Source organism: Homarus americanus, unplaced genomic scaffold (assembly GCF_018991925.1).
Source record: "Homarus americanus isolate GMGI-L3 unplaced genomic scaffold, GMGI_Hamer_2.0 scaffold57980, whole genome shotgun sequence".
Classification (NCBI taxonomy): domain Eukaryota; kingdom Metazoa; phylum Arthropoda; class Malacostraca; order Decapoda; family Nephropidae; genus Homarus; species Homarus americanus.
The window spans coordinates 13,064,135-13,086,490 of NW_024716703.1; the positions used below are offsets into that span (position 1 = coordinate 13,064,135).

General features: G+C 36.2%; 1 protein-coding gene across 3 annotated transcripts in view; it reads right to left on the reverse strand.

Annotated features, from left to right (window-relative positions):
• Positions 1–5,317: 5,317 nt before the first annotated feature.
• LOC121858283 (eukaryotic elongation factor 2 kinase-like) overlaps positions 5,318–22,356 on the reverse strand; it is a 148,614-nt gene continuing 131,575 nt past the window's right edge. For all 3 annotated transcript variants that reach the window (XM_042354602.1, XM_042354601.1, XM_042354604.1), the window contains 2 exons: positions 18,192–18,370; positions 5,318–6,765 (listed from right to left, as the gene is read on the reverse strand). In XM_042354602.1, the coding sequence (XP_042210536.1) occupies positions 6,656–6,765; positions 18,192–18,370 (289 nt within the window). In that variant the 3' untranslated portion in view covers positions 5,318–6,655. The remainder of the gene's footprint in view (positions 6,766–18,191; positions 18,371–22,356) is intronic.

Consider the following 22,356-nt stretch of genomic DNA (forward strand, 5'->3'; position numbering starts at 1 on the left):
AAGTGAGGAACGCGTAAAGTGAATAACATAACATATGGGATTAATTGAAATAACTATGTTGTAGTAACTATAATTATCACTATCACTGACTTGGCTGTGGTGGGTGGCGGGTGAAGAACTGGTAATGTTTCGATGACTGGGCAACCTTGTACAGACTCATGTTTGCCTAATTTATACAACATGGCGGATGGCGGAGGTTTGGATCCAAAATGCGGCTCGCCAGCTGCTCTCCGCGTAATGGGGTACACGCACCGTGAAATGTGATCATGTTAGGTTCCGGCAGGGCACCGCTTAAACTTGGAAACGCGGAATGTGGGACCGCGTAAAGTGAGGGTTGACTGTAGTGTTAGGACAGGCCAGGAATCCAATGCTCTGTTTGTTCATTTGAGGGATAACAAGCATTGCATTGACTGGGATAATGCCTCCTCAATATTACCTTGTAATTCAATTGATAGTAGGAACATCATAGAATCTAGTCTCATTAAGCATAACGATGCATTCAACATGAATTTGAGTAATGGCATGTACAAACTGGACAATTTTGTAATTAAGAAGATTTGTAACCAGGTGAGAAGGTTGGATCACCTTACCTTGACCTGACTACCACTGTTGCCGTGTTATTTAAAAATTAGTAGGGTCATAACCTAATACCTGACCATTGTGACCTGATCTCACCCTCCTATGTATATATACACCTTGTTTTGTACTCCTTTTAGTTTGTACTCACCCTGAAGATGTGAATTACACGAAGCGCTTTGGGAACTTCGTGTTTTCCTCTTCCTTGTGTTATCAGCAATATATATATATATATATATATATATATATATATATATATATATATATATATATATATATATATATATATATATATATATATATATATACACACACACACACAGTATTACCGCCTAACGCTGTCACTTAACGCTGCTTTATCATATACTGTGCCTCGCCAGAGCTGAACTTTCACTTAATGCGAATTTCATCATATACGCGAGCGCTGGGCACGATGCGCACAAGGTCGCCCAGTCATCAAAACATTACCGAAGTTCTTCACCCGCCACCCACCACAGCCGCCCAAGTCAGTGATAGTGATAATTATAGTGAGGATATGGACTTATGGCCTTTGAGGGGTTTGACAAAGAGGCCCTGCAAGCCTCTGTGGTGGATAGTGATACAATTGATACAAGTGATACAGGTGAGGGCCAATAATCTGCCCTCTGCTCCAGAACCAACCCCCATCCCCCCGTGTGCCCAGCCATCTTTTCTACTAATGCAAGTGTTAAAACCTAATATTATTGATATTTCTTAATTATTAATTGTGTGTGCATACCATCATAAAGTTAAGATAATTTTTACTACAACATAGTTGTGTGTCGTCAAAAAGTAGTTTGGGGGTCGGGCCAGTCTCATTGGAATTAATCCCATATGTTCTGTTGTTCACTTAGCGGTTTTCACTTAACGCGTACCCTGTGGGTTCAATGACCGGGGTATTACTGTATATATATATATGTTGTATATATATATATATATATATATATATATATATACATATATATATATATATATATATATATATATATATATATATATATATATATATATATATATATATATATATATATATATATATATATATATATATATATATATATATATATATATAGGCTATATATATATATATATATATATAGGCTATATATATATATATATATATATATATATATATATATATATATATATATATATATATATATATATATATATATATATATATATATATATATATATATATATATATATATATATATATATATATATATATATATATATATATATATATATATATATATATATATATATATATATATATATATATATATATATATATATATATGTATATATGTATGTATGTATATAAAATGTCAGACTAAACTTGGAATATAACTTGCATTGCTGGAATCCTTGCAAGATAGTGAATAATTTGAGTTATAAACATCACATAGTTTGAACAAGGGATAAAAAATTTTGTCCTTTGGTGTAGTACAGGTACATTTGAGTACAAAGTGAGTACAGTAATACAGTATGTTGCTCAAAATTATGGATTTTTCACAGGAAAAGGTCTGTATAACTAACCCCAGTGGTAAGGTTAATATGTACTGTTTTTTTTTTTTTTTTTATTTAACATTTTTATGCATATACTGTAGTACATTCCCTGGAAGATTCTGATAAACAGCTTTGTCGGACGGGTACACCCACGGAGAGACCTAATCAAACAAGAATAAATAGATGTAACAGACTTCAATGCGTGAAGGATGAGGTTCTATGGTAGAGAGACAGTTTGCCAACAAGGAGGTGACCTTTACCTCTGACACGATTGACCACCACTCGTGACCCCAATTGGACTTACCGAACCTTAGTTAATTCCCAAGTGACCCACTGCCACATAGCAGTTAATCCATCAAACGGATTGCACCGAGCTTGTGTGTGAAGATTATTCTTTTAATAAATATTGCTTTACTCACCATAAACTGGCTGCATCTATCTGAACCCCGGGCCACATAAAATAGAATTTCTCCATCAATTCGCAGGAAGCACAACAAGTTTCGGGCTGCACCACGGGTTGCCCATGCCTGATGTACATAATGCTGATAATGAGATACTTGCCAGTCCCAGTATGATAGCTAAAAATTGCTATTCAAGTCTCTCATTCATTCATTCTTAGTTGTAAAAGATGTGTACTGTACTGCTGTGGCATTTCCATCCCTATCAAGGCCCTACATACAGTAATTTGTTTAACATGTCACATCACATTAATCATTGAATACACCTCTTTCCCCCAAAATCAGTCAAAATGTCATGCTGTCCACTTTCTTTTGTGCTGCTGCTTTCTGGGTGTTCATCCCTTCACTTCTTTTTACATCTCCTTGGCTTTCCTCACCATCCTAGATTATACAATTTTTTTTTTCAATATATTTAAACTGCCTAAGTCAGGGGTGGCCAACCTTTTGTGTGATGTGATCTACTTTTTCCACAGTTACCCTGACGCGATCTACCAGCTTAATATTCACCCATTGCCATAAAATACGCAGATTCGTAGAGAAAGAGGGTAAACAAATAATATTTTTCAATAATTATGATATATTGTTAACATGAGAAAATCATACTTACTTTACTAATGAGATGGTTAGTACTGCATGTTGTCTGCCAGCTTTGTGTAATTAGGACTGTAGGCAGTGACTGCTAGCCTCAAGTAAGCATCCAGGTGTTCATCTGACATTGTTGATTGGTATTTGATGTGTTTCATGTGTGAAAATGTTGATTCACAAAGGTAGGTTGATCCAAAAAATGCTGTGAGGTACATGGCACATTTTCTGACATTGGGATATTTTACTTCGCTGAGAAGGTTCCAGAAACTTCCTCCAGTTGCCCTGGATTTGATCTGAGTATCATTTTTAAGCTTCAGAAGCTCATTTTCGACTTCAGATATGTCCATGTTAAATACTGATTCCATTCTAGATGCAATATCTTCAACATTTGTGATTTTACCAAATGGAAAACACATACATGTTGCAACAGGTTCTATTGTTTCTATATATTGAAACCGTCTGTCAAAATATGAGACAAGGTTTTGCACATGTTCAATATATCGAGCACTGCCAAACTGGTCAGTCTTTTCCTTGGTTTTCTAGTTCAGACATCATATTTCTGAAGTTTCGTAGTTGATGTTGATGCAGCTGCAAAGACACTAGTTTTAGTTTCTGCTTAAAAGCAGCCACAGGACTAATCATGTCAACTACAGTTTTATCTTTCCCTTGCAGATCTAAGTTTAGTTTATTCAGCATAGCAGTCATGTCATCTAAAAAAGCTAAATCTAACAGCCACACTTCGTTGTGATCAAAAGGTCAATCTTTTGAGGCCAAAAAAGAAGTTAGGAAACCTATCATCACTCCTGCACAGGGCAATGAACCCACTGATTCGGCCAGCCATTGCCAGCCATCAGTATTTTTAGATACGAGCTTACTTACTGGAAACTGTGTACTATTAACAAAATCACTGAAAGTCTGAAATATGTCTTCATCCCAAGTTTTTCCTTTAAATGGTAGAATTTTCGGCAGTTCCTTTTTGGTACTCATGCCTTAAACACCATTCTCATGAAAATGCATGATTGTGATGTAGCGACCACATCAGTAGACTCATCAAATTGTAATGAAAAGAACACACTCATGTATGTCTTTATTCAGTTGTTCACACAAATCCTCAGCCATAAATTAACAGCGCCTCATGACAGTGTTTCTTGATAACTGAACATCCTTAATAGAAGAAAGTATTTCAGACATATTTTTGAAATTTTCAAACAACGAATATGCTGCTTCTAAAGAGGCCCGTATGAACTCGAACACTTCCTATCAGGTTCCACCACACACAGCATAGCACAGTCCAGTCGAAGTTTTTTTTTGTATGTATCGCTCTGATGTGTCCATAATGATAATCTATTCCCAGAAAAAAATCTAAACAAATAGGATATCCCAATGATTATGAGTAAAATTTGATGAGGATTTTTGTTTGGCAGCTTAAGAAGGATGGATCATTAAGTTTAACTTTGCCATGCGATCGACTAAGAAGATCTTGCGATCGACAGGTTGGCCGTGTGCTGTGTCCACCACTGTTCATTTCCATGTCTCCTTAATTCTGCAAGTGATATTTTATAAATCTTATATTCTTGGTTGCCTGAAACAAATATTTGCCAAGAAAATGACACAAGACTTGACTGAAATACCCAAATTTGCAAGGAAAATGACACCAACTTATTTAGTCCTGGATGCCTGAAACAAATTTGCCATGAATATGACACTAAGCCTACAATCTTGGGTGCCTGAAACACTTTAATTTGCTGGGAAAATGACACCAAAGCTATGAATATTGGGTGCCTGAAACGTAAATTTTGTGGGAAAATGACACCCAAATTTGCTGGGAAAAATTGCACCAAAGCTATTATAATCTTGGGTCCCTGAAACTTAAATTTGCCAGGAAAATGATACCAAGGCTAGACTTGGTTGCCTGAAGCACCCAAATTTACTGGGAAAGTGACACCAAGGGTGTCTGAAACACGGATATTTGCTGGGAAACACAAATTTTCCAGGCAATGACACTAAGGCTAGTCTTCGGTGCCTGAAACGCCCAAATTTGCCAAACTTCATCACGACCTTTACTAGCCATTCTTTGGCTTGCACGCAACTGTTACTAACTGTGGCGAGCATTCCACCACTGCAATGGTGGACTAGATATGTCTTGAAATGAGGAAAACAAAAACAAATAAAATCTCAAACTTTACTTCAAAGGGAATAGTTGCAGCTGTTAGCCACATTACAAAAGCTTGAAATACAAGATTATATGCAAGACCATGCTCAAACGCACTGTATTTCGATTTTTCAGAATTGTTATTTTCACAGTAGAGCCGCATTACCATATGGCAGTTTTCAGAACAATGTGGAAGTACTATTGTGATTAATAACAATTAAAATAGTTGAGGTTTACTAGTGACTAATTATGTAAGGTTGTCTCCACTATATACTAATTCTTAATGGGAATATTGTGAGATAAACACATATACAAGGGTTTTCACATCTAGCAGGAGATGACATGAATTAATGCTCAAGTAAATTAGTACTGTACATAAGAAAAATGTGTAAGAAAGTGAAAACAACATTGGGAATTAATCTAACATTAACTTGTGAGCAGTAAAAATATGAGATTGCTGTAGATCTAATTCACATTGACACACTCGCCAAGAAAAGTAAAGATATTATAAACAAATTTATGGTAAAGAAAAATGCAAATTATTAAGGTAAAATTTCCTGGAAAATGTATTTACACCCACCTCTGCCTTATATATACAGGGTAGTATTAAAAATCAGCAAACCCAATAAACTTAATTACCTTAAAACCTCCCAACATTCCTTCATATATTCTCCTATTTATTACATCAACTCGAACACCTTCTTTATTGTGTTTGATTTCAAACCTCTCCATACCAACAAATTTTTCCAACCACTTCTCTTAATCTGTTGTGATTAAAATACACTTCACTCTTGACACTCCAATAATCAATACACTGTACACGGCTTATAATTTTGGTTTTACAATTATATTCATTATCTTAATTCTGCTTGGTGCATGATGTTGAAATAATTCTGTGACCCTCACAGTAAGGTTACTCTTATCATTAATTTTCTTTGTTCCCTTTTGCACTTTTCTCTTCTGTATTGCTACTACTGTTACTATTGTCTAACATTTAGTGCCAAATTTTCTTTAAAAGCTTTTCTGAAGCAAATGCCAAAATATTTATAGAGTAGTAACACCTATTTTTCAGGTTAAGAGCCTTTATTTTTTCTATACCACAGACTCATTCCCAAAAGTTTTCCTGCAAAACAGGTACAGTACATAAGTACTTTTCATCAAATATGATTATGTACTGTATTTAGTTACCATAATACAGTATAAGTTACCAACCTTTTTATGGATCTACAATAAGTGAAAAAAATAATAAGTACAGTATGTATTCAACCTGATACTGTATAATTTGCACTCCCAATTATCACAACACCCTTCTTAGCACCTAGTATACAATATATAATCAGGAAATTTATCTTTATTATTCCTCACATTCTGCCCAAGCCTCCTCAGCCAGCATATAATATTTGGAGGCCAGTTTACCCTTCATGGCTTTTGTTGCCAATTCTGCTGCCCAACTAAACAATTCACCTGCAAAGTAAAGAAACATTTAGGTTAGGTTAGATTTGTGCTACATATATTTCAAATATCAATAGTAAACTAATTTTTTTTTAATCAAGGTGGAAGAGTTGTGGCATACAAAACATACATACTGTATTGTAGAGTACTGTGCGTGCAAAATTTCTGTAGTGCAATCAACTATATGAGTTCTGTTATTTAAGAATTTTGAATGCAAAATCAAATACAGGTTGAACCCCTCTAATCTGTGCTGCAACAACTTCTGTGGTCTGGCATTTGTGATAGATGGTTATATGATTGATTTTGATAAGGCAATGATATATTGGGGAAATTTTTTTATGAGGATGTGAATTGGGCGTAACGTGATTGAGTAAATAACTTTGTCATGCAAGTAGGAATAAGAGGTTGTGTGGCTGCTTTGGCAGTGTCACACAAGGCATGATGTTGGCAGCAATTTTTTTAATGAAAAATCCATTTGTAAAGAATGAAAATGATTTGGTAATAACCCTGAATAAATTCATTATCATAAGGGGTGAACTTGAAGGTGGGCAGTGACGATTTCCCTACCCCGTATGATGACTGAATTATTACCGATTCGGTGTAAACAACAACATATACACTTCAATTATGCTGTATAAAGGTAAGTTACAGTATTTAGCTAATTGCAGTATTCCTAAATAATTTTTTTTTTAATATACTATATGCTAAAAAAATTCTTAATGAAACACTCGATATGGTAATGACTTGAGAGATTTGGTATTGACAGGAATATCATACTTGGCAACCCCAATTACATTACCCTACATGTCTTGGTCTTTTTCCAGCCTGCATATGCATCACAAGTGTTATCGTGGCCTGTTCTTTAGCCTATATTATTCGACTCGCAAAATTTTTTGTATAGGTTTTTTTACATTTCTTATGGCTACATTTGTTTTTTATTTATAGAAGTTTTTTCATTAAAAGTTGTTAAGTGAGTCACTCCAATAATTTCATAATTTTCACTCTTCACGACTACATTTCTATCACTAAGCAATATACTGTACAGTTGACTAACATGATATAATAGGGATTTTCCCCCTTTTCATGTTTTTATTCTATTAGTGAATGAATTATCAAACTTCAACAGAGTTATTATAAAAGAACACAACAATTCACAATAATATAAGAAATTAAAAAAAAAAATTGTTAAGTCATGTTGGTATTCTTAAAATACAGTAAAGTCCCCAAGTACTGTACCGGACTAATTAAGCCGAGGGAGGCACAACTGTTCAAAACAACAGTCATCATATTACCGGAACACAGTTTGGCTTATCATAAATTAATTCAAGTAAATACTCATTGTGTGCTTAACTGAAGCACAAGTGCATGGGTGACAGGTTGAAGATCAGCTGGTGAGAAGCACTTGGCAACACACCCAGTACGTGTTACCACTCCCTTCCACTACACCGTTTTAATCACCCCCACCTTTCTGCTTTCTCACTTCATATTTTAAAATGCTCTAACATAATGTTGAAGGGATACAATGTTGCTCATTTATACTTACACTCAATTTTTTTTTAGTAGATATCAGCTGTTTAAAGAAACGGATAGATGCATCACCCCATCACCACCACACCCTTCATCACCACTATCTTTATTATCACCAGCTAAATCATAATTTCAGTGATGCAGGTTTAGCCAGAGCGGAGCAGTACAATTATCCACTGCCTCCTGCCTCCCTCCCACCCACTGTCTCTCTCTCTCACTCATTCTACTACAACTGTCATTACTATTCATCAAACAACAATATTGTTAATGTGTTATTCATTAATTAATAAATACACGACTGTAATAATCTGTGTTTAATAATTAATAGCTGTACCCTTCACATACATATCCTATAGGTAAAAAATGATATCTGTAACGCATTTTCCATATATGCAATGGTACTGTATAATGATCCCGTAGAGTGCCGTTTCAGATAACGCTCTATTATCCAGGAACGTATCGTTTGCGCTAACTGGGGGTATTACTGTATTTGTCTGAAATTATTAAATATTATTGTAGTGCAAAGTATAATGTGTCTCCACATGCCCTAGATTATTCACTGATCAGTTGTGTAAGTGTGCAAGTAACCAAATCAAACCACTATGTATTAATCAAAGGCAAAAAATAACTGTTCTGAACATAATTCCATATCAAATACTGTACGGTATGTTATAATAACCTCATTGAAAGCTCTCTCCAGGAACATATGCTGAGCTTTCAAGGGGTATTACTGCACATGTTGGAATGCATATACAGTCTGCCCTTAACATACGCGGGTTTAGCATACACGGATTTGCAAATACGCGGATTGCTCCGCCAGAGGAATATTCTGTACATTGAAGTAATTGAAGTACATTCAACTCGTGCGGCACCGAACACGGGACACCGCCCGCTCCCGCAACCTCACACACACACGCATAGCTCTCCCTCACTCAGTCAGTCTCGCTGCAACCACGCTTGTGTTGACATCAGCATTGTAGTTGCAAAAATATTACATTTCCATGAATGTATTATATCAAGCACAGTATGAATAGAATATCACTAATATAAGAGTATTTTAACCGAAAACTACTAAAAAAACGAGTAACATATCTTGAACATCGGAAGGTTAGGTAAAGTCTTTTGTTTTCATGTAGTTTATCCTTATTTACATTGAAATGCATTACGTTTCAGCAAAACTACTATTTATTTCTGAGAATATGGAAATGTAATATTTTGCTGAAATGACGTACGTATTACAGTGGAAAGTGACGAAAGCAATGACTCGCTTTCTTTCGTTCAAAAGATGTTACCGTAATCGCTTTTCGAATGGTTTTCAGTTAAAAAACTGTTGTATTACAATAATATTCTATCCTAATTCACTTGTGATGCAACAGTTTTTTTAACTGAAAACCATTCGAAAAGCGATTACGGTAACATCTTTTGAACGAAAGAAAGCGAAAGTCATTGTTTTCGTCACGATTTTATCCCACTTTCCACTGTAATACATACGTCATTTCAGCAAAAATATTACATTTCTGTGAATGTAGTATATCAAGCACAGTATGAATAGAATATCATTGTAATATAACAGTATTTTAACCGAAAACTATTAAAAAAACGAGTAACATCTCTTGAACATTGGAAGATTAGGTAAAGTCTTTTGTTTTCGTCATGTATTTTATCCTATTTTACATTGAAATACATCACGTTTCAGCAAAACTACTATTTATTTCTGAGAATATACTCATTCAGGCACAGTTTAGGTAAAATATACATGTGCTGTAACATTTTTTTAATTGAAAACGATTCGAAAAACACGTATCCTCTAGCCCTGTTCAAGGAGAAGACTGGGAGGAGCTGTTTGGTGCTTAAGACGATGACAAGGAAACTGATTTTGATGGATTTTAATGAAAATATTCAGAAAGACCCTGGCACTGTCAAGGAAAGTGGCTGCTGAAGGCTTCCAGGACATGGCAGAGGACGAGATTAGGGAGCTAATTGAAGAGCACGACACTGAGCTGACTGAGGAGGATCTACAGGAGTTAGTAGACTCAGGCAAGGAAGAGGAAGCGAAAGGGGAAGAGGAAGAGCACCAAGAAATAACGTTGGAGAAGTTGGGGGAGATGACCAGGAATATTGAGGCACTGAAAAACCTGGCCTATAGTATGGACCCCTCCATGGTGCGTGCCCTGAAATTCATGCGAGGGGTGGATGACGTTTTTGCTCCATACAAAAACATCATGGAAGAAATTAAAAGAAAGAGACGACAAGTCCCCATCACCATGTTCTTTGATCACCGAAGGAGAGATTTAACACCATCAATCACTGGCAGCAGTGAGGAAGCAGCTGAATCCACCGTCGCCCCCACTTCACCACCCGTTATGGAATTGAGTGACGATGAGCCCGATGACCCCCGTCCTGTCGCCGAGGATAGGTACTGTACAGTAAAGTGAAATTTTTTTTCTCTTTTTTTTTAATAGCTTTTCTTGCCATGTTTATTGTTTGTAAAAATGCACAGCACAGTACAGTTCAGTACTGTACATAGGAAGTGGAGGTGCAGTTATTCACAAAACATTTGTGTTTGTTGTCGGCAGTAGTGACGGTCAGGAGGTGGAGGAGGCGGAGGAGGGAGCGAGTTGGGAGAAGTGGTGACCTTGGACGTGGGAGGAGGGACAAGTGGAGATGCCAGCCAGTACATTACAGGTGTATTAATTGTTTTTATAGCTATTTTTGCATTTTAATATTAAATACTGTACATTACGTTTCAACGAAACTACCATTTATTTCTGAGAACATGGAAATGTAATATTTTTGCTGAAATGATGTACATATTACAGTGGAAAGTGGGATAAAATTGTGACGAAAGCAATGACTTTCTCTTTCTTTCGTTCAAAAGATGTTACCGTAATCGCTTTTTGAATGGTTTTCAGTTGTGGGATTATAAGGCTAATGATAGGATAGAATATTATTGTAATACAGTACGAGTACAACAGTTTTTTAACTGAAAACCATTCGAAAAGCGATTACGGTAAAATCCTTTGAATAACGAAAGAAAGCGAAAGTCATTGTTTTCGTCATGATTTTATCCCACTTTCCACTGTAATATGTACGTCATTCCAGCAAAATATTATATTTTCATATTTATTTCTGAGAATACGTATATTCATTCAGTCACAGTTAAGGTAAAATATAATTGTGATGTAATATTTTAATGAAAATATGGTATCGTAGTTTCCTTTTGTTTCAAATTTAATTAACAAAGATTGATGTTTGAAATGTAATGAACAAAAATTTATGTCCAGTATCTAAAAATAAACTTTAATAAATGAATACTTTATGTTTTACATCGTCCTGTGCTACCATACCATGGATTTGGCTACAGTACTTTGGGCTTGCTTTGATGACGCAAGAGATCTGCTCTGGCAACTGTACCAACACTCACAGCTGGTGGTGCGTTGGTGCATCGTTTCCATTGTTTACTGGTAGTTACTGGTAAATATTTTTCAACCTAACGAAACTATTACCCGTTTAGAGGTCGACCCCCAATTTTTTGCCAAATAATTTGGTCTTAAAAACTCGAACTACACAAAGGTATATACAGTAAATAAGGGGAGGGGGGGGGGCAGCAAAAATACGCGGATTTTTAACATCCACGGGTATCTCTGTTACGTAACCCTCGCGTATGTTAAGGGCCGACTGTACTGTACAGTACAGTAGATCCTTGATAAATCGGACTACTTGGGGCAAGCCCCAGTCACAAAAATGCGAAAGTCCGAAAAATATGAAGTTGTTGTTATGTTATTATTGCACGTCAACAACTAAGGTCTTTAATAAGGTTATTAAAAGACTATTACATCACCAGAAAAAAAAATGAAATCGAACTCTGGGTTGTATATCGGACATACAAGTTTGGTTGTCAACAAGTGTTCTCACTGAGAGGATTGTTACATACTCAGTGTCTTAGTTCTCGGTAGGCCTATAGAAAATATGATTAGAACACCACCGTACAGTATTCATTGAGTAAGTGTTCATTTCATTTTTTTTTAACCCTCCCCATTTCTTAAAATATGTACTTTATTTATTTTTTTTATAGCACGTATTTATAGTGATCAGAGCACCCGAGTCTGAAAAAAAGCGATTTCCGATATGTAAACCCTTGTTATTTGCGGGGGTGAGGTTCCAAGGAATGGTGCAAATAGGCAAAACCGCGAATAGCAATTTCTACTACTTTAGTACACTACTGCCAATCAACCGACCAGCCGTGGCAACATTCATCCCCTCTTTTAACTTTTCTAATAATTCAAGTTTCTTTGACAGGGTTATCACTGACTTCTGCCTTTTTACATTTCACTCCACTAGCACTGAACTAGGCAGTCTTTTAGGGGCCATGTTCACACAGAAACACTAAAGTTTTGAGAGTACAACACAAGATGCTGCATCACAGGCAATGGTTGAGCGCGAACTGAAGGGGAGGAACTGCTGCGGGCGCGTGGGGTGACTCGTTGCACTGCGGGAAAAGACTCGCAATCTAGCCACCATCTGTTTACCATGAATCGTCGAAATCACAAATCGCAAGGGTCTACTGCACTTAAGTCCAATTTATCGAGGTTTAACTGTACAGTAAAAAAAAAACATAATTCAAAATCATAGGAACTTATGAATTATGAGATTTTACAAAATATGAGGGACAGCTCCAGAGAAAAAAAAAAGAAAACAAAAACACAATGGTACTTTTCTGTTATCTGCCCAAATCAAAATTTAAACATTTCTAAGTACAATACCAGATTTAGGTGTTTGGTTATCAGACATAATAATAATAACTCAAACACTAGGCAATGAAAAGGCTCGCACAGTACACCATATGTGCACTCCACGAATGACCAACGTGAACTGACCCTAACTGACACGTGATGAAGCTAGTACTTGTTTGCACTGAGGCAGCCAGTCACATCCAATGGCAACATGTGCATCATATATTAGATATCTTCACAAATGCCTCATAATCCAAAATTTTTCCAAACATTACAAAATTTTTAATATATATTTTGTAACTGCAAAACATTACTAATTATGAGTGAATTTGATTTCGAGGGGGTTTTACTGTACCCCAAATTACATTAATTCTTATGGGGAAAAATGCCTCATAATAGAACATTTGGCTAAGTCCCATATCTCTGGAACACATCCCTGACATATAATGAAAGCCCTCTGTATGTATGTTTGTATCCTGTGGTGTAATGGTCACCATGCTCACCTCGCAAGCGAGCAGCCCCGGGTTCGATCCCCGTGCAGGGTGAAACTATGGGCAAGTTTCTTTATGCCATTTACCTCTGTCTACCCAACAGTAATTGGGAACCTGAATGTTAATCAATTTGCGGATTGTGTTCCGGGGTAATGGTTAGCCAGTGCAGTTGGCGAGTCGTCTGGTCTTCTCGGACTATTCCTTGACACTGGGTTATGCAGCTCGTTAACTCAGGGTGTGGTTGTTGTGTTGGCAACAGCTTCTACACCTTAAACAAATTCATGCCTAGGTGGCCCTTGGGCCGGCCATCCTCGTTACACGAGGAGCAACCATTATTATTATTATGTACAGTATGTATGTATGCAGCATGATTCACTATATCACCAATGAATGAGAAAGTGGGTCCCACATACACAAGCATAACACATGCCAACACATCTATTGACATGAGATGGTTATGTTGCACTGATTCATGTAATAAAACTGATAAAGTTGTGGGAAAATTATTTTATTCCTCTAATATACAAACTACAAAAAAAAGAAAAATATAAGTTGTTGAAGTGCAGTAATAACATTATAACAACAATGGATTTCCTTGAAACAGTCTAGATAAGCACTGTTATGTCCAGAATCCCAAGTAAGAAAGAGAATGCCATTGAAGCTGGTTTTGAGGACATTGGATTTTTTCATCTTTTTTAATCTTTTAGACTTAATTTGACATAAAGTGTGAAGAATTTTAATAAACAAATGCCATAAAAAATACAGTATTACCCCGCCTAACGCGGTTTCACTTAACGCGTTTTATCATATACGCGGTGCCTCGCCAGAGCTGAACTTTCACTTAACACGGATTTTTTCCACATATACGCGGTGAGTGTCCGGCTCGAGACGCTATTTTTAGATTTGCCCCACCCGCCACCCTGCCTGACTGCCTGTTTTAGCTCATAAAATTCATACAAATTACCCGGCCAGAATATAATTTACATTGCTGGAATTCTTATAATTTGGTGATCATTTTGAATATAAACATCATATATTTTGCATTAGGCATACAAATTTTAGATAAAATTTTTTCTCTGGGTAACTATGTTATCTTTTGTGCAAAATATATGACATTTATATTCAAAATATTCCTGGTCTAACAAGGAATCCAGCAATGTCAATTGTATTATCCTAACTTTAGTTTGAGGTATTATTTATTAAAATTTAGTGGTTTTCCCCCAAAAATTTCTCGGAGAGGGAAGAGCCGGCAGTGTAGTGTGAGAGGGGGAGGGAGTTGAGTCCATTATTTGAATGGACATTAACTTGGCGACTGTATTTCTCTATTTCTCTTAAGCATTAATTGTGTGCATGTACCATCATAAAATTAAGATGTTATTTTTACTACAACATAGTTATGTGTCTTCAAAAAGTGGAGTTTGGGGGTCGGGCCGGTTTCTATTGGAATTAATCCCATATGTTCTGTTGTTCACTTAACGCGGATTTCACTTAACACGGGACCCTCTGGGTTCTATTGACCGCGTTAAGTGGGGTACAACTGTATGTTTAATTTACTATATGCATTGTACTGACCACAGTCATACATGTTAGTTAACTTAAAATCAGATGATTCATATTAAGCTCAATAGCCCATAAAACATGTAGCTATGTAGCTATAATTTATTTCTAGAGTCCCCCTACTGAGACATCCAGTTTCTCTATCATACATTTCAGGATGCACCACTCCTGGTTGTGGTCACAGAACGAAGAGGAAAAGTGTTATTTTAGAAGTTAAATTAGATGTGAGATTGTGAGTGATGTTGAAAGCTTCAATTGTATTTACATTTAGTAAAATTGTCAAGTAAGTCGAGTGTTAGAGTTTGCAATAGAGGCGAGATTACTTTTCCCACCTAGTGAGACGTTACAAGACGTCGACTTGCTTTGGTTCACAGTCATCTTATGACTGTATTTAAATTATTGTCAGTATTGTATTTAAGAAAATCATTAATTATTTGAGAGGGACCTGTCAACTGCTTACTGCCCTGAAATATAATAACTGGGCATAAATGGGTTTCTGTGGGGTGTTTGCTGAATCTACACAAAGTGCGAGTGCCATCCTATGCACTGTTTGTAATTTAATTATTGCATTGCAAACTCAAACACTGATTAGATTGTAAGTATTAACCTTAAGAAATTGAAGTGACCCAAGACACTGATTCTCATACCCCAATGTGTACCGCAACTGAGTTAAATGCATATGTATGTAAGTTCTTGTTGTGCCATCATGGTATACATATAAACTGAGTACGAGAGACGAAGGCTCACTTCTTGATGCTCCTTCCTTGTCTATCAGGTACGTACCGTGTTGCACACCACCATATTAAATGAATTTAACTCGGTTGAAGTTTGATGAATATTGTATAACAGTCTTCCTGTTTTAACGAATTTGAATGTCTTATGTATCAAATGATACTGTAACATTACTGGGCACTTTCTGTGTTGAATGATCCATTTGTTCCCTTGTCAGACGTGTATTGTGACATTTTGTATTTTGACTCATCACTTCTTCATGCTTCTTCTTTGTCTATCAGGTACTGTACTGTATGTGTTGTTGCCACTCTTGAGAATCGGTAGCAGCCTACAGGCAAGATGTTCTATGCGGAATGTCTTTACTACAGCAAGAGTAAGATCTGAGTGTGTCACGAGCCAAGGGAGCCAGTCAAGAACGAGTGAGCTCTCAAGCACCGAGTCCTGCTGTGGCTCTAGAGTGTAGCCACACAGCATTTGTTTTGAATACCAGGGATGTAAGCCTGGTGTACTCATCCTGACTATGTGCTAATGATTCTTGTATGCAATATTGTAGACGGATTATCGGGAATAAATACAATAGTCCCAGGTTGAGTACTGAGACCAGAAATATTACTATCACCAGTACAGTACTGTATTACCCTGTGTAAAGCTTTACACGGTTTCACTTTCCGTGATTTCTCAGATTTCTTGCCAGAACCGGACTTTCACTTTCCCTTTCCGCGGTGCATCTACGCGGTGAAGTATAATTTTTTTTATTTTTTTTTTATTTAGCTCATAAAATTCATACAAATTACCCTGCCAGAATATAATTTACATTGCTGGAATTCTTACAATATGATGATCATTTTGAATATAAACATCATGGATTTTGCATTAGACATACAAATTTTAGATCTAATGTAATAATTTGGTTTACACAAAGCAAATATTTTATCGTTTGTGCAAAATATATGAAGTTTACATTCAAAATATTCCCTGACCTGCAAGGAATCCAGAAATGTCAATTATATTATCCTAACTTTAGTCGGAGGTATTATTTATTACTAAACGTTATAATCTAGTGGTTTCACCCAAACATTTCTCAGAGAGGTAGGAGCTAGTGAGCTGGGAAGAGGGGGGGGGGATTTGAGTCCATTATTTGAATGGACATTAACCTGGCGTCTGTATTTCTCTTAAATATTAATTGTGTGAGCATACCATCATAAAATTTAGATGTTATTTTTACTACAACATAGGTACTGTGTCGGAAAAAGTGGAGTTTGGGGGTCGGGCCGGTCTCTATTGGAATTAATCCCATATGTTCTGTTGTTCACTTTACGGGGTTTTCACTTTCTGCGGTACCCTGTGGGTTCAACGAGGTACTACTGTATTAGAGTTTGTTATGTATGTGAGTGAACCAGCTGTACTCAGCTGATATGTACTGGTGTATGATTCCATGTGTGTTAATTAAGTAATAGCATAGTGCTATAGGTAATAACATCCCTGTTTGCTATAATTATTGAGTACTGTAAATGATAACTGAGGATATATTTTTGCTACTTATAAACTACGACCGATTGGTCAGGTCTATTTTGGTGTAAGAATTATAGTGAAGTAATTGAGCCTAAGGTTCAAAGTGTCATCATATTCAGACTTGCATTTAATAAATAATGATCCAGTCAAATGTGTGTATCACTGCTCATTCCTTCTAACAATTGCCATCCCTGAAAATACACTTGATAACTCATGTGCCCAACCTCTTGTGCATACCACGCTACCAATTTAATTTAGAGGTTCATTGTTAATGTTATATTCTAAAGATAAAACCTGGGTGGTGGCAGCTCTGAGATGTAAGTACAGTAATTACGGTACACGAATGGGTAAGAATAGAGAAGGATGTGGCTCTCCCAGGTTAACCCAAAGAACAGAATATAACAAAGTAAATCTGAGAATATAATTAAATAAGAGGAAATAAATAAATAAGAGACACTGAAAGAAATACAGTAAGTACTTTGAAAAAATGTATTGGAAAATAAAAAAATAAAAGATATGTAACCAAGAAGGTTGGAGAAATAAAAATAGACTAAACATTAAAAAGTTAGCCCCATTACAGCATCAGTACAGTAAATGAGAACTTTAGTGGCAACTGGAAAATACATTTTATTTCTATGATACTTATTATGTTTGGAGTAAAGAACATATGAAAAATTTATCCTGAAATTCTTCCATCTGTCAAGACCAGTAGCCAGATAGCTCTCATTATATAGCTACGGTTGACTTATTGAACAGTCCCTCCCCCCATAAAACCACCAGCCTTAAAAAAGAGGTGAAGAAGCAATGGTTGTCCCTGACAAATCAGTACTGCACACAAATTGCTAATGCTGCATTGTTGCAACAGTATAACAACTAGAGATCTTACCTGATTTATCTGGATCCTTGTCAAGGCCCTTGCCACCAGTCAAATACATGGCTGCTTGTTTAGCCACCAGCTGGTACAGTGGGTCATCCATTGTACCATCAAAGTTACCTTCTTCATCTTCTGTGTCAGTGTTTACTACCCTATCAAGCCAGTATACAGCCTTATTCCAGTCAATTGTCCTGAAAATTTGGAGAAACCCATGTTAGTAGGACAGCCCATAATGCATCAGTGAAGGAGACAGGCTTACAATCCCTACCCTCAACAACCCCACATGGTGGAGAAGGGGTTGGGGGATTAGATACCATTGCTTAAAGAAATTTATAACTTTGAAACAAAGATCCTTGAACAAGCAGATAAAAAGAGTACTTTGTGTGAAACTTATACAAAATTTATTCTTAACATCATATGCCAAAAACAATATACAGTACAGTAAGCCCTCAATAACTCGGCATTTGATAACTCAGAATTTCATATAACTCAGCATGGATATGGTTTCAGAATGTATTAGTATAACTTGGGATATGCCGAGATATATCAAATTAACTGGGAAAATCTCAGCATATTTGGCCACCCGCTTCACCTACCATACCTTTGTGTCACCTACCAAGCATCTGTCTCCTACTATGATGCTTTATTCTTTGCCTGCAGTGCTGGTAAGTGTTACTTTTTTTACATTTAGTAATTAAATGTACACATACAGTCATGCGCCGGTTAACATCCTAGATACGTTCTTGGAAACGTGACGTTGACGTTAACCGAAATGGACGTTGTCCGATCATCACATAAACTTTTTATTTATACTTACGTGTATGTGGAATACTATATACGTACATATACACTTTTACTCTTAAATCACTACTGTAATGTGATACAGGTGATTAATTTTTATCTCGTGCAAAATACATGACGTTTATATTCAAATTATTCACTGTTTTACAAGGATTCCAGCAACGACGGGCAGATTGGGGAGAGAGAGGGTGGGAGCGAGCGAGGGGGCGTGGGGTGAGGGGAGGTACTACGTTTGACACTTGGCACAGGCCCAGGTCTAACGCTGTATATTTATCAGTTCTTAGGTGACTAAGCTTCTCTCTTATAAAAAGCCAGTGAAATGACCTGGGTGAATATAATTAACATAGCTGGGATTCTTGTAACATACTGATTAATTTGAATATAAACATGCTATAATTTGCACTAGACAAAACAATTTTAGTACCGTAATCAAATTAGTACATGTGCACTCCAGCTTTGTAATAAGAAATCTATGTAAATCTACCCAAAAATACAGTTGAAAAACTTTTTTATAAAATTTGCTACAGTACTGTACACTAATGTACAACAATTTTTATCTCTTGAGCAAAATATATTCAAATTATTGGCTGTCTTGCAAGGATTCCAGCAATGCAAATTATAATCTCCTAACTTTAGTCTGAGATATTATATAAGATAAAAACTGTAAGCCTAAAAGCCTGGCTGGGTGGGGGGGACCGACAGCTCCGCCACCCAGTGAGGGGTTGGGTGGGGGGTTGGGGGGGGGTTGAGGTGATAAGTTTGAGGTGAAGGTCTCTGTGTGTTTATTTAACAGTCCTACTAAGCTTCTCTCATTTTAAAATGCCAGTGATATGACCTAGGAGAATATAATTAACATAGCTGGGATCCTTGTAAGATACTGATTTATTTGAATATAAACATGTTGTAATTCGCACTAGACATAACAATTTTAGTACGGTAATCAAATTAGTTCATGTGCAGTCCAGCTTTGCACAAATTTATTTTTCGTTTATTTTAGTATGGTGTGTGAATGTAAATGGGTGAAAATAAATGAAGAAATTTATGTAAATCTACCCTAAAATACAGTTGAAAAACTTTTTATAAAATGTACTACAGTATTGTACACTAATGTACTACATTTTTTATATCTTGAGCAAAATATATGATGTTTATATTCAAATTAATCTCTGTCTTGCAAGGATTTCAGCAATGCAATTTATATTATCGTAACTTTAGTCTGAGATATTATATAAAATTAACATAAAGAAATCACCAATCTTTTATCTTGAACACGAGGGTGGTAGGAAGAGGAGGGGGAGGGGGGGGAAGGGGGCGGGAGGTGTGGTGACAGAATGTCTGGCGTTTGTTTGTTTATTTATTTGAGATAAGATTTGACAGTTGGCGCTGAAGGCCTGCCTGCGTGTTTATTTATCATTACTTAAAAGTGACTAAGCTCTTCTCATAATTTTCCACCCAAACGACCTGGGTGAATATTACGTACATTGGAGGGATTCTTGTAAGATAGTAATTTATTTGAATGTTTTTTTTTTCAATTTAAATTTTAATTATTTATTCCTTGATAAAGGAAGCGGGATCCTAGTGCTGTCACTTGGTACCCCTGTACCATAACACCAGAAGCAACTGGCCAGTGTCACAAGTATATACAGTCATCCCTTGGTTATCGCGCCTAATTGGGACCCCGCCGATAACGAAAGTACAGAACCTATGGGATTTATTCTAATTGATTCCAGGCACCCAAGACCCAACCCCAAGTTTCCCATTTTGGGACCATTTAGACCCACTAAATATATATATAATGTTATGGTAAATATCATAAACACACATAGGCATGGCTAGGTTTATTACAAAGTGATGAAAAGGGTACGCTTAATACTGTAGTCCACAAAACATGTAGCTATGCTTTTTTTATTTGGTCCCCCGTCATACGAGTCCGTTTTCTGTCACATCAGGACGCCTGAGTCCTCCGTTTTCTCTCTAAATCTTAGAGTGCACCAGAAACTTTACTATTTTTAGTAATGCCACAGATTTTGAAATTGCAACCCCAATTGCAACTGGGGTTGCAATTGTTGAGGCAACTACATATGTCTGATTATAGCAAATGTGTTATTGTCAATTTGTAGGTGAAAGATTTTATCCTTAAAAGATGTAGGTTAACATTTTACCTGTAGGCAAATGCTTAGAAAAGCCTAAATTTAGAAGCATATTCCTTTAACACTTAATATCTGACCAGTATGGGGAGGATCATCGTGTCTCCGTCAGGGGGTCGTGGAGTGGTGGTCCAGCAGGCGTCACGGAAGTGTTTTCTTTTTTGGGTGGGGGGGCATGGACGTATATGCGATTGGACGTTGTTCGGTTGGACGTTAACCGGTGCATGACTGTGTGTGTGTGTGTGTGTGTGTATATATATATATATATATATATATATATATATATATATATATATATATATATATATATATATATATATATATATATATATATATATATATATATATACATACATATACATTTACTATATATATATATATATATATACAGTCAACCCTCACTTTACGCGGTTAATGTAACCCACAGGGTACCGCGGAAAGTGAATAACATAACATATGGGATTAATTGAAATGGAGTCCAGGCCGATCCCCAAACTCCACTTTTTGACGACACATAACAATGTTGTAGTAAAAATAACATCTTAATTTTATGATGGTACATGCACACAATTAATACTTAAGAGTAATAGAGAAATACAGTCGCCAAGTTAATGTCCATTCAAATAATGGACACGACTCCCTCCCCCTCTTCTCACACTACACTGCTGGCTCTTCCCTCTGAGAAATTTTGGGGGAAAAACCAGGTATAGTAATAAATAATACCTCAAACTAAAGTTAGGATAATATAATTGACATTGCTGGATTCCTTGTAAGACCAGGAATATTTTGAATATAAATGTCATATATTTTTCACAAAAGATAACATATTTACTCAGATTAAACATTTTATCTAAAATTTGTATGTCTAATGCAAAATATATGATGTTTATATTAAAATTGATCACCAAATTGTAAGAATTCCAGCAATGTAAATTATATTCTGGCCGGGTTATTTGTATGAATTTTATGAGCTAAAACAAATATCTTCAGTTAAAAAAAAAAATATTCTTCACGACACTATCTGTCAATCAAAGTACCCCACCTTGCCTCCCCCCCTCTTCCAACCGCACGGTCAGTCCCAACCCTCCCCCCCACCTCCCACCAATCCTCCCTTCAAGAGATGTTGGGTGAAAAAAATAAATTTTAACATTTTGTATTAAATAATACCTCAGATTAAAGTTAGGATAATATAATTGACATTGCTGGATTCCTTGTAAGACCAGGAATAT